This window comes from Panulirus ornatus, chromosome 64, assembly GCF_036320965.1.
Source record: "Panulirus ornatus isolate Po-2019 chromosome 64, ASM3632096v1, whole genome shotgun sequence".
In the NCBI taxonomy this organism is placed as follows: domain Eukaryota; kingdom Metazoa; phylum Arthropoda; class Malacostraca; order Decapoda; family Palinuridae; genus Panulirus; species Panulirus ornatus.
Window position 1 is genome coordinate 4,164,868 of NC_092287.1, and position 14,811 is coordinate 4,179,678.

Sequence of the window (14,811 nt, forward strand, 5' to 3'; positions counted from 1 at the left end):
AAATATGCTAAGTAACAAACATACCATGAAAGTACAAAAAAAATTGTTAAAAAAGATGTAAATATGTACTTTTACAGCATAAGAGTGGTGGATGAATAGAAACGAATGACTGAGAACATGCTTCATGCAGACAGCATGCATCAATTTAAGAAGTTGTACATTAGTAAAGAATGTTCAAGAGATGGGACACCAAGAAGGTAAAACTCTGTATGAAATAAATGTATAATTGCAAAAAAGTAATCATTGAAGCTTTCTTTTAACGTAATTCCTCATTAATTTTTCATTATCAATATACTACAAAAACAACAATAATATTGATGACTTTATCAATCAACTCAGCTGTTCATCCACACTCAGGGGTTGTATTTCAATTTCCAAAAGAGGAAACAGGAGTCAAGTGGGGATTGCTTATCCTCTTTGGAGGCTCAGATTGGGGTGTCTGAATGTGTTTGTGGATGTAACCAATATAAGAAGATAGGAGAGATAGGTAGTATGTTTGAGGAAAGAAACCGGGCTATAAGCGAAATAAACCTGAAGGGCAAAGGGGAAGAATGGTTTGGAAACATCTTGGGAGCAAAGTCTGGGGTTAGTGAGAGGACAAGAGCTAAGGAAGGAGTAGCACTACTCCTGAAGAAGGAGTTTTGGTAGAGTGTAATAGACTGTAAGGAAGTAAATTCCAGATTGATGTGGGTAAAACTGAAAGTGGATGGAGAGAGATGGGTGATTGCTGCTTATGCACCTGGTCATGAGAAGAAAGATCTTGAGGGGCACGTGTTTTGGGAGCAGCTGAGTGAATGTGTCAGCAGTTTTGGAGCATGAGACTGGGTATTATTGATGGGTAATGTAAATGTAAAGGTAAGCAATGTGGCAGTTGAGGTGTACATGGGGTATTCAGTGTTGTGAACGGAAGTGGTGGAGAGCTTTTGGATTTGGGTCATGGAAAAAGACTGGTGACTGGGAATACCTGGTTTAAAGAGAGGTATACTCAAGTCTACATATGCAAGTAGGGGAGATGGTCAAAGGACATTATTAGATTATGTGTTGATTGACAAGGCATGTAAAAGAGAGACTTTTGGAAGTCAATTAGCTGAGAAGGGTAGCTGGTGGGGTGTCTGTGGAGGCGAAGGTGATGATCTGCAGAGGTTTTCAAAAAAGAAGAGAGAATGTTGGGGAGAAGAGAGTGGTGAGAGTAAGTGAGCTTGGAATGGACATTAGTGTGAGGAAGTACCAGGAGAGATTGAGTGTAGAATAGCAAAAGGTGAGAGCAAATGACATGAGGGGAGTGGGTGAGGAATGGGATGTATTTAGGGAAGTGGTGACAGCATGTGCAAGAGATGCATGTGGCATGAGAAAGGTGGGAGGTGGGCGGATCAGAAAGGGTAGTCAGTGGTGGGATGAAAAAGTAAAGTTGTTAGTGAAAGAGAAAGGAGAGGCGTTTGGATGATATTTGCAAGGAAGGAGTGCAAATGACTGGGGGATATATAAGAGAAAGCAGCAGGAGGTCAAGAGGAAGGTGTATGAATTGAAATAGAGGGCAAATGAGAGTTGGGATAAGAGAGTATCATTAAACTTTAGGGAGAATAAAAAGATATTTTGGAAGGAGGTAAGCAACGTGTGTGATACAAGAGAACAAATGGGAATATTGGTAAAGAAGGCAAGGGGAGAAGTGATAACAGGTAGTGATGAAGTGAGGAGATGGAGTGAGTGTTTTGAACATTTGTTGAAAATGTTTGATGACAGTATTGCAGATACAGGGAGTTTTGGTCGAGGTGGTGTGCAAAGTGAGAGAGTCAGGGAGAGTAGTTTGGTGAAGAAAGAAGAGGTGGTGAAAGCCTTGTGGAAGATGAAATCTGGCAAGGCAGTGGGTTTGGATGGGATTGCAGTTGAATTTATCCAGAAAGGGGATGACTGTCTTTTGATAGGTTGATAAGGATATTCAGTGTAGGTGAGGTGCCTGAGGATTGGCAGAATGCATGTATTGTGCCATTGTACAAAGGCACAGGGGATAAAGGTAAGTGTTCAAACTACAGAAGCAAAAGTTTGTTCAGTATTCCTGAAAAATTGTATGGGAGGGTACTGACTGAGAGGATGAAGGAATGCAAAGAGCATCGACTGGGGAAGAGCAGTGGTAGAAGTGGTAGAGTACCGTGGATCAGGTGTTTGTTTTGAATGTGTGAGAAATACTTAGAAAAACAGATAGATTGGTACATGGCATTTATGGATATGGGGATGGCATATGACAAGGTGGATAGAGTATATGGTGTAGGAGTTAAGCTTCTAAAAGCAGTGAGAAGTTTTCATAAAGGGTGTATGAGTAGGAAGAGAGTGATTGGTTCCCAGTGAAGGTCAGTCTGCAACAGGGGTGTATGATGTCCCATTGGTTGTTTTATTTGTTTATGGATGGGGTGGTTTGAGATGAAAATACAAGAGTTTTGGAGAGAGGGGCGAGTATGCAGTCTGTTTGGGATGAGAAGGCCTGAGCTGTCTCAGTTAAAAAAGAAAAAAATGTATGTTCAGTAAATTTTATAGGTTAAAGAATTACTAACCTCTGCATTTAAGTTATCAGCCAGGTGATTAATGAAAGAACTCTCAATGGGATACTGATTGGTAAGAAGAGATAGGTAGTGTGCCAACTTTTCCTGTGTAGTGATGATTATGCCATGTCCATTTGTATCAAACTGTGGCCGACCAGCACGACCAAAGATTTGCAGCACGTCCAATATTCCTAAATCGACCATTGTACCGTGTCTACTATCATAGATATCCGTACCCTGCAAAGCAAAGTATGTAGGTAAATCTTTTATACTAAGACAACAGAAGCAACTTTTATCAGTAATAACACAAAATCTTAAGAGCTAAAGAAAATAAAATCAAAACATTTATAGTAATTAAAAATCTCATACCCTCATTTTATGTTACCTTTATTATCACAGCATGGGCAGGAAGATTCACACCCCAAGCCAGGGTAGCAGTACATACCAGAACCTTGATCAACCCTCGGCTAAACATGCTTTCAGTCAGCATTCTGTAAAGGACCAGACTAAATGTGAATAAAAGCATGGTTGGGATGTAAGTTTGAATGGAGAAAAATTGGACGAAGTGAAGTGTTTCAGATATCTGGGAGTGGAGGTGGGAGTGAATAGAACCATGGAAACAGAAGTGAGTTGTAGGGTGAGGGAAAGGGTGAAGGTTCTGGAGGTGATGAAGAATGTGTGGAAAGAGGGAATGTTATCTCAGAGAGCAAAAATGGGTATGTTTGAAGGAATAGTAGTTCCAACAATATAATATTTTTGTGAGGCATTGACTATAGACAGGGTTATGAGCAGGAGGATGGATGTGGTGGAATGAAATGAGGTGGTTTGATCTAGTAAGTAATGAAAGGGAAAGAAAGATGTGTGGTAACAAAAAGTGTGGTTGAGAGAACAGAAGAGGGTGTGTTGAAATGGTTTGGACATATGGAGAGAATGAGTGAGGAAAGATTGACAAAAAGGATATACATGTCAGAGGTGGAGGGAACAAGAAGCAGGAGACCAAAGTGGAGGTGGAAGGATGGAGTGAAAAATATTTTAGCGATCAGGGCCTGAACATGGAAGGTAAAAGGTGTGCGAAGAAAATAGTGAATTGGAACGATGTAGTATACTTGGGTCAGCATGCTGTCACTGGACTGAACCAGGGCATATGAAATGTCGGGGGTAAACCATGGAAAGGTCTGTGGGGCCTGAATGTGGATAGGAAGCTGTGGTTTTGGTACAATACACATGACAGCTACAGACTGAGTGGCCTTTTTTGTCTGTTTGTCTGTTTTGTCTGTTTTCTTGGCACTGCCTCGCTGAAGCAGCAGGTAGCTATGCTGTTTCCTGTGGGGTGGGGCAGCGCCAGGAATGGATGAAGGCAAGCTATTATGAATATGTACATACATATACATATCAAATCTTTTTTGCAATGTATTTCTCTTCAGTAGCTTACTACCTTATACCTGGAATATGATTATCTACATATCCAGAAACAGCAGTTCGTGTTCCTGACCATGATGCATTCACAGGGCACCCAGAGTCAAGCGTATTGGTTTGAATCCTGGTTACAGCAGTTGGTCCACAGTCAACCCAGCTGTTTATCCACCCCTAAGGGTTGGTTGAGAAAATGGTTACCCGGCTAAGGCTAGGGTATATAAATAAAATAAAATAAATAAATAAATATTTTATTTATTCATCATACTTTGTCGCTGTCTCCCGCGTTAGCGAGGTAGCGCAAGGAAACAGACGAAAGAATGGCCCAACCCACCCACATACACATGTATATACATACGTCCACACACGCAAATATACATACCTATACATTTCAACGTATACATATATGTGTGATTTACCCAAGACGCTTCACATGCCCTGGTTCAATCCACTGACAGCACGTCGACCCTGGTATATCACATCATTACAATTCACTCTATTCCTTGCATACCTTTCACCCTCCTACATGTTCAGGCCCCATTCGCTCAAAATCTTTTTCACTCCATCTTTCCACCTCCAATTTGGTCTCCCACTTCTCCTCGTTCCCTCCACCTCCGACACATATATCCTCTTTGTCAATCTTTCCTCACTCATTCTCTCAATGTGACCAAACCATTTCAAAACACCCTCTTCTACTCTCTCAACCACACTCTTTTTACTACCACACACATCTCTTACCCTTTCATTACTTACTCGATCAAACCACCACACATCACATATTATCCTCAAACATCTCATCTCCAACACATCCACCCTCCTCCACACAGCCTTATCTATAGCCCATGCCTCGCAACCATATAACATTGTTGGAACCACTATTCCTTCAAACATACCCATTTCTGCTTTCCGAAATAATGTTCTCGCCTTCCACACATTTTTCAACGCTCCCAGAACTTTCGCCCCCTCCTCCACCCTGTGACTCAATTCTGCTTCCATGGTTCCATCAGCTGCCAAATCCACTTCCAGATATCTAAAACAATTCATTTCCTCCAGTTTTTCCTCCATTCAAACTTACCTCCCAATTGACTTGTCCTTCAACCCTACTGTACCTAATAACCTTTCTCTTATTCACATTTACTCTCAGCTTTCTTCTTTCACACACTTTAACAAACTCGGTCATTAGCGTTAATGGGATGGTCTTGATTAGGCCCTCACCTGCCCATGCCGTCCAAAGAAAATATTTATTTGCTTTGTCGCTCTCTCCCACGTTAGCGAGGTAGCGCAATGAAACAGACGAAAGAATGGCCCTGGGGATAGGGGAGAAAGAATACTTCCCACGCATTCTTCACGTGTCGTAGAAGGCAACTAAAGGGGACGGGAGTGGGGGGCTAGAAACTCTCCCCTCCTTGTATTCTAACTTTCTAGAAGGGGAAACAGAAGTCCAAAGAAAAAAATAATATATATATATCTCTTTCTTTTTTCTTTCATACTATTCGCCATTTCCCGCGTTAGCTATATGTATATATATATTTTCTGCATAAAGGATAGGGGAAAAAGAATACTTCCCATGTATTCCATGCGTTTTGCAAAAGGCAACTAAAAGGGGAGGGAGTGGGGGCCTGGAAATCCTCCCCTACCGTTTTTTAATCTTCCAAAAGATGGAACAGTGAAGGGGGCCAAGTAAGGATATTCCCTATAAGGCTCAGTCCTCTGTTCTTAACCCTACCTCGCTAACGCGGGAAATGGCGAATACGTATAAAAAAATCTGCATATACTGTGTAATATTTTCACATTTCAAATACATATAATACATTTTGTGTATTTTTTCCGACTCCTTAAACCCTTACTTATATGAGAATGAAGAAAATGAATGTCATGATATAGCATGATTTAATACAGCACAACCTTTCTTGGTGCATATCTTGTCCTATGTCCCAACCCATTGGTACTAATTCAGCTCCCAATCTCATGAAAAAACCAAGGCCAGTAGGTAATGATTCACAAACCATGGAAATATGATTGTCATGATAATGAAGCCAGCCAATAGATGTCAGTACCCTAAGCTGGATGTTCTTTGTCATGTTATCACTACATTACTTCAGCCAAAAGTAATGGATACTCCTCTGTATTGAGGTGTAAAGGGTGACAACAATTCTTAGAGCAACATGACTTTACAGCATTACCACATGGACAAACAGACTTTGTTCTGTTCATTATGTATGTTTTAGTAAGTTTCAAAGAATGCTTTGTATTTCTGGAGTATTTGCTACATACTGTGTTGCTCTTACAGTTGTGGAAGGTAAGTTAAACAGTCTCCCAATGTCCACTGCATCAAAATGGTTTAAAAATACTTACTTTTACTTCAAGTGAAATACTTTTTCTTAGTCTCTGCACTCAAGAATTCAGATCTGATATGTTAGGGATCAACAGATTTTTTGATTTTTTCATGCTAGTTTGCAGTGTGTGTGACAGTTCCAGGAAGAGAAGAAATATGCTGAGTCTTGGAGTAATGACATACATTCTTAAAGCCTCTTCCTTTTCATAATTATATGAACACTGTAGCTACCAGTCTACCAGTATAACTTCCAAAATTTTACATACCAAAGTTTTCTCACTACTCTTTCTGTCTTTACTCACATATTCTGCCATCTAGTGTACATGCCTGTCATAATTTCATATACAATTTGTATTATTTCATACAAGTCTGCTGTTCTTTCCTCTGATATGGTTAGGAAATAGCGTAAGAGCTTAAATAAACTATTAATCTCTTCATATACAGTACCTGTCAGATCTTAGAAGGCCAGCATGGTGAACTCCAAATCCTGAGTCAAATAATTCGGCTAACTTCTTGTTTCGCGAACGGCTAATGTCTTTACGAGCTCTGGTAGTATCTGGTCCGTCATTTGCAAGGAAATCTTGGGTCCTACCCAGTTCCTGCGCTATCTTGATTAAATTTTCAGCTGTGCGTAGAGTCCCATTACGAGCATGAACAAAAACCATTACCTTGAAAATAAAAAAAGGGAATTTATTGAAAAATAATTAATACAATCAGTGAATAAACACTATAATATTCACCTAAGTGTAAAATATACTTTTCCTGCTAGCTATAGTGGAAACTACTAATCAATATAATCCTAAATGATATCTATTACCCCTTCCCATTATTGCTAAACTTACCCTCTACCAGTGACCTGTTGAGAATGAGGCACTGAAGGATAAGTAGCAGCACTGTTGTTTAACAGTTATGAAGACTCTTTTGTTGTGGCCACTCCCTTGAGGTAGTTCCCAAAGGGAACAGGCATCAGAGATTTTTTTTTTTTTTTTTTTTTTTTTTTTTATACTTTGTCGCTGTCTCCCGCGTTTGCGAGGTAGCGCAAGGAAACAGACGAAAGAAATGGCCCAACCCCCCCCCCATACACATGTACATACACACGTCCACACACGCAAATATACATACCTACACAGCTTTCCATGGTTTACCCCAGACGCTTCACATGCCTTGATTCACTCCACTGACAGAACGTCAACCCCTGTATACCACATCGCTCCAATTCACTCTATTCCTTGCCCTCCTTTCACCCTCCTGCATGTTCAGGCCCCGATCACACAAAATCTTTTTCACTCCATCTTTCCACCTCCAATTTGGTCTCCCTCTTCTCCTCGTTCCCTCCACCTCCGACACATATATCCTCTTGGTCAATCTTTCCTCACTCATTCTCTCCATGTGCCCAAACCACTTCAAAACACCCTCTTCTGCTCTCTCAACCACGCTCTTTTTATTTCCACACATCTCTCTTACCCTTACGTTACTTACTCGATCAAACCACCTCACACCACACATTGTCCTCAAACATCTCATTTCCAGCACATCCATCCTCCTGCGCACAACTCTATCCATAGCCCACGCCTCGCAACCATACAACATTGTTGGAACCACTATTCCTTCAAACATACCCATTTTTGCTTTCCGAGATAATGTTCTCGACTTCCACACATTTTTCAAGGCTCCCAAGATTTTCGCCCCCTCCCCCACCCTATGATCCACTTCCGCTTCCATGGTTCCATCCGCTGACAGATCCACTCCCAGATATCTAAAACACTTCACTTCCTCCAGTTTTTCTCCATTCAAACTCACCTCCCAATTGACTTGACCCTCAACCCTACTGTACCTAATAACCTTGCTCTTATTCACATTTACTCTTTACTTTCTTCTTCCACACACTTTACCAAACTCAGTCACCAGCTTCTGCAGTTTCTCACATGAATCAGCCACCAGCGCTGTATCATCAGCGAACAACAACTGACTCACTTCCCAAGCTCTCTCATCCCCAACAGACTTCATACTTGCCCCTCTTTCCAAAACTCTTGCATTTACCTCCCTAACAACCCCATCCATAAACAAATTAAACAACCATGGAGACATCACACACCCCTGCCGCAAACCTACATTCACTGAGAACCAATCACTTTCCTCTCTTCCTACACGTACACATGCCTTATATCCTCGATAAAAACTTTTCACTGCTTCTAACAACTTTCCTCCCACACCATATATTCTTAATACCTTCCACAGAGCATCTCTATCATCAGAGATATAGACGGATAAATAGATAAATAGTTATCAATCAGAGAGGCTCTTTTTCTTCCTGTACAAGTGAATATAACCAGGATAAGCACCTATACTAGAGCCCAAAAATCAATACTGACTAAAATAGTATTTTCATCAGGGAAATGACACAGGAAACATGTTTGCATTGACCTACTTAGCCATACCTAACATTTTCAACAAGTTTAAAGCCTTTCCATGATACAGTATCTGACTTATCAAATTTACTTACATACATAGACAGATAAATGTATAGACTGCTACAACAAAGCTCCATCATGCTAAGTCAATGTTCATGTCTGAACATACAGTAATCCCAAGAAAGTTGTAAGGGTATGAGTCAAAGGTCCTGAAAGCAAAATGCAGGGATAGGGTGGACATATTAAATATGAAATGCATGGGAATAACATGTAGCGCAAGGCAGTTTGATTGCATAAGGATATGTTGTAGTAAGCACAATGTAACTGAGAGAGCTGACCTGGTTTGGACATATGGAGAGGATGAATGAAGAGAGATTGACTAAGAGAATATGTATCAAAGGTGAAGTAAGCAAGGAATACAGGGAGAATGGGGAGACAGATAAATGGATCAAAAGAGGCTTTGAGGTTGGGGGGGGGGGGGAGAGAGAGAGAGAGAGAGAGAGAGAGAGAGAGAGAGAGAGAGAGAGAGAGAGAGAGAGAGAGGAAACTTTCAGGTTTTGAGGCAGGCATGGGGTAAAATGAGTTGCAGGGATGTGGAAGATGCCCAGTGTTACACTCCCATCTCTCTTAGTCACCCTCTGCATGATGCAGGAGATACATGCATACTATTCATTCACCAACATTCAGATTTAAAAGTAAAGATGCCTCGTGTTCCATTCAAAAACAAAAAGGATGCAAAAAGAACAAAAAAGTGTACTTACCTGCTGACCTCGCTCAATGAAGTGCAAACACTTATCAAAAGCAACTCTATCCATATCCTCCATCTGCTTGAATCTGCCCATGGCTTTCACTCCAACAAATGACAGGCCCAAAGGAACTGGACGAAAACGCCTGTCAAAATGAAATGTATGAAAAACACTCACTGGAAAGGTGACAACATGTGTAAATAATACAAACACACCAATATCACAATAACATGAAAATTCTTAAACCTAATCCTTAAAAAAAGTTACCTTAGTGAGTTACATCAAACTTCAGCTCACTATGCTATGTTTATACAAATAAAAGTAGGAAGCCAGTTTTTGGAGGAGAAATGAATTCACAGTGAAATATAAGTTTTCATAGAGAAGAACTGGAAGGGGTGCATAAGTTTTAGATATTTAAGAATAAGTTCAGTAAGGGTGGTAATGGGAAACCTGAAGCTGTAAGCAGTATACAATGAAAGAATAATCAAGAGGTGCACAGAAAGGTCTGATGAATGGGAAAACTTGAACACAGAGTAAGCTAGAAGCTTGCATGAAAGTGTACTTGATCCACCTCTGATGTATGGCTGAGAAAATTTTTCATATTGATCAGAGTAGGTCAAAAACAAGGGCAGCAGAGACTGATAGTTTAAACAGTATAGCTGAAATATGAACATATTAAACAAAAAATCTTAGTGATATGCAGTGTGAAGAAATCACTAGAAAGCCACCTGGGCAATAGTCTTCTAGGATGGTACTGCCATGTTGAATGCATGGAAAGAACAGGCTGAAAAAAAAATGTGTGAAAGATATAAAGTAGTACAGTGGAAGGTACGAAGTTATACGTGGAAGAGATGGACAATTACAAAAAAAACAAATGATTAGGACTAGAGACATTTAAGATAAAATTGTGAAAGGAATGGCTGGGGATCAGATGCAGTGGAAGCATGTAGTGTATGGAGGTGGCTTGAATGAAGACACTAGTTTCACTTGATAAATCATCTTAGCATGCAAAAAGAAAGATGAAAAACCGGTTTTATAGTGTGGTAGTCTATGTTTCATTTTGGGACACTAGGAATGCATGGGTTGATGATGTATATGAGTGACTTTCAAAGGTTATATGTACATGATCCACCCCATGAAAATTTGAAACTGAGTGTATAATGACATAGATACATAAGTGTGAGTTACTGTGAGTCTATCTATTCATCTATATCTCTGATGCCCATTTCCTCCAAGAACTCCCATCAAAGGGATGGGCATGGCAAAAGAGTCCCCGCTTTTTCTGCCCTTACGTGCCTCCCTCACATACACCACTTTACACATTCTTCCTCATTTTTCTCCCTCCAGTACTTTTGCAATCTATTTCCTCATGTCATAGGTAGTCTTCCTCTCACAGCAACCCTTCTCATTGTACTATCATACACTTTCCTTATAGGTAAAAATTAAATACCAGAAAATAATGAGAGTGGAGATAGCAGCAAATGGAATCATGGAAGCAGAAGTGAGTCACAGGTTGGGTTCGGGGGCAAAGGTTCTGGGAGCACTGAAGAATGTTTAAAAAGAGACTATTATCTGAGAGGGTGAAAATGGGTATGTTTGCAATGTTAATATATGAAGGTGAGGCATGGGCTATAGATAAGACTGCTGAGGGTGCGTGTGTTGGAACTGAAATGCTTGAGGGCAATATGTCAAGAGGTGTTTGATAAAGTGAGTAATGATAGGGTTACAGAGATGTGTGAAAATAAACTGTGAGGCTGAGAGAGCTGAAGAGGGTGTAATGAAATGGTTGGAAACATAAGAGAAAATGTGTGGGGAAAGGTTGATGAAGAGGATAAAAATGTCAAAATTGGATGTAACAAGAACAGGAAAACTGTAAATGGAAGGATGGTACAGGTGGTAGGCAGCCAATGACCGGGGAGATATATAAACAGTGCTACCTGCTTTAGTGGTGATAGGGTTACTGATAGCTGCACAGTAAGCCGACATTTCAGTGGATGTCAAGTTGCACTCCTCTGACCCAGGTAGCTCTCTTTCTTTCTGCCTAACCCAACCGTGAGCAACTGGCATTCTGTCCAAAAACATACAATCTCTCCTTGTTACACACAAGACTTGACAACACAACTAACACAGCTCATTCTTTATCGCTCTAAATTTTCCTGTGGTGAACATTACGTGCTAGCCTCACCTTTTGGAAAAATGACAGGAGCAATAGATAAAAGTATTAAGTAGAAACATCTAGGCAGGAACATTAAGTAGAAGTAACAAGTAGGAACACTAGGTGGAAGTAGTAGGTTGGAACATTAGGTAGACAAATTTGGTAGAAGTAGTTAGTTGTAACATTAGGTAGGAGCCTCTGCAAAACTGGCCTGGAGTTGCCCTCTGCCAGTAAGGCTAAGAAGCAGCACTGGAATTCATTAGTTAAGGAGACTATTCAAGTAGCAAACCCCATGCGTGAGTTTTAGGGAAAAACAGGGGTCAGAGATATAGCTACGTAGATAAATAGATAGAAGGATTTTGAGCGATCAGGGCCTGAACATGCAGGAGGGTGATAGAGTGAATTGGAAAGAAGTGGCATACAGGGGTCAACATACTGTCAATGGACTGAACCAGATAATGAGAAGCACCCAATGTAAACCATGGAAAGGTCTGTGGGGCCTGGTAATGGATAGGAAGCTGCGGTTTCAGTGCATAACACATGACAGCTAGAGAATGGATGTGAGTGAATGAGGTCTTTCTTCGTCTGTTCCTGGAGCTACCTCAATAATGTGGGAAATAACAATCAATTATGAAAGAAAGAAAAGAAATAAAATAATCATGTCCATTACTTATCATTCACTCCATTCCCAGCTTTCACAGAGTGGATCAGGTACACAGTCTATGAATCATTTATACCTATCCTCAACTCATGTCCAGTGTATTAAAGAGTAACATGGACTTCCACACTTAATTTTGACATTTTTACTTTTTCACTCTGCATAATAACTTCATTCATTAAGTGAGATCATCACCATTTACACACACACACACACACTCCACACAAGATGTATTCACTGTATTCATCCCCTAATCAAATCTCAAACATCTTCATTTGAAATATCCCTTGCATTTATCAATTTTCTCATTGCATCTATCCATCTCCTCTGCAGACTATTCATTTCCCTTTGACCTTCTACCGTACTACTATATATTACATGTTCTTAGCTAACATATCACCTGTCATATGTTCTGCATGGCCATACAATCCTGAAAGAGCTTCACCTACAAGATTTTCTGTTAATTTATCTTTTACACAATATATTTGTCTGCAATCACTCTCTATTCTATCCTCACAATTTTATTTATGCTGAGCAAGTTATCCACAAGCACTACTCTTAATTCTGACCTATCCTAACCTATATACACCTGGGGTTCACATCAAAACATCAGAGTTGAAATAAGTACCCCTTCATACAAGCTTCTTGCTCATCTTATGCTTAACTTTTTATCCTATTCTCCACAACTTTCAATGAACCTTCAATTTTCCTCCCTTGCATTAATCTACTTTCTACTTAAGCTTTTCCATAACCTGCCTTAAATATCTAAACTCATACAAGGCTAATAGTTATTCACCATGTCACCTTATATTAAAATGTGCACTCCAATACCTTTCTTTTCTCTTTTTTTGCATACTTGTTTGCCATTTCCCATATCTGCACGGTAACACCACGAACAGACAAAGCTGTCATGTGTCTTTCTTTTATTTGGATTCACTCTCAGAATGATCCTTCAATAAACCTAACTGAAACAGTCCTCCATTCTATCCAACTGCTCTTTTGCCCTAAGCAAAAAAAACTAGGAAAGAAAAAAGGTAAAAATAATAAAAAAAATTGAGTATATAAAAATGAAAAATTACTTAGTTTTGAAAGGCACAGACACTATTTGAGAAAGTCTTCTCCCAACTAAAATGGGAAATCTGTTAGCAAGTCCTGAGAAATTCTTCAATGTAGTCACATTCAATTTCATCTACTATTAATCTGAAAAGCTCCAACTGAAACAGTCCTCCATTCTATCGAACTGCTCTTTTGCCCTAAGCAAAAACAACGAGGAAAGAAAAAAGGTAAAAATAATAAAAAATTTAGTATATAGAAATGAAAAATTACTTAGTTTTGAAAGCACAGACACTATTTGAGAAAGTCTTCTCCCAACTAAAAGGGGAAATCTGTCAGCAAGTCCTGAGAAATTCTTCAATGTAGTCACATTCAATTTCATCTACTATTAATCTGAAAAGCTCCAACCATTAACATAAAGAAGGAAGCCTCATTAACTTTCAAATGTAATCAGTGTATCTGAGGTGCTTTCAATTATCTTAATTTGTGTGCCACAATATAATCCTGTCATATCACTATGAAAAACAATATTGTTCCTAGCAGCTCTTATTTATGTTAAATCAAAGGGTTTCCTAAATCTATCACACCATTTCCATAAAACAAGACATTTCTTTTTGAAAATCAAAGGTTTCCTAAATCTGTAACACCATTTATATAAAACAAGACATTTCTTTTTGAAAATCAAAAAGGTGGTAGGTGGCTCCCAATCACTCTAAGGCTTACCCATCAAAGAAGAAGAGTCCTTTGTAAGGATTAACATGAAGAAATGTTGCAACATCAATGTAGTTTGGGAGAGTAGCAGAAAGACCAACTATTCTAATCATGGACTGCTGAGACTCAACCTGCAAGTACCAAGAACTATGTTAAATCTGTAAATTACATAATATTCCTTTGTCTCAGACAATCACATTGAAGCTTTGTTTCCCCATCTATTGGCTCTTTCTCTCCCATTTTATGCTGTACAATTTGAAAAGTACTGAATATGGGGATTTCATTTATAAAGAGACTGGGTAAATTTTGAGTCATAGGGACACATGTTTTTAGTTTGTATAAGGGAAACTTTGCTAAACTATCATGTCTGTGAATGCACAATGATTAGAGAGACTGATATACCATCATCACTACATCTAACCTTCATATACAATAGCATGCAGATTATGAACAGTATATATGGTATACCAATTAGAGAAAGGTGATTATATAATGGTTATGTCTGACTATGTGATAAATGAGGGTGTAGCAACACTCAACGATATCTATGGTACCATAGATTAGTATATGGAATGCAGCAGCCAAGAAGCAGGGATCTGTGGTGTAAGGTTCTGTGAAATTTACAATAAAGGAATAGGAACATGGGTAACTCAAGCCTCAAAGACAGTAGGTAGGTATCAAAAGGGGGACTAATGGTTCAATGATAGACATCAAAAAGCAAAGGAGCTTGGAAATGTGCAGTGGCAAAGATATAGATGTCACTTCAGCCAACCAGCATTTGCAAGGTATAAATAG

At 39.5% G+C, this 14,811-nt stretch overlaps 1 protein-coding gene across 1 annotated transcript in view; it reads right to left on the reverse strand.

Moving 5' to 3' along the window:
- LOC139746347 (activating signal cointegrator 1 complex subunit 3-like) overlaps positions 1-14,811 on the reverse strand; it is a 114,433-nt gene that overhangs the window by 65,904 nt on the left and 33,718 nt on the right. The window contains 5 exon segments of the mRNA XM_071657521.1: positions 2,547-2,771; positions 2,920-3,025; positions 6,730-6,950; positions 9,455-9,584; positions 14,029-14,147. Of these exon segments, the coding sequence (XP_071513622.1) occupies positions 2,547-2,771; positions 2,920-3,025; positions 6,730-6,950; positions 9,455-9,584; positions 14,029-14,147 (801 nt within the window).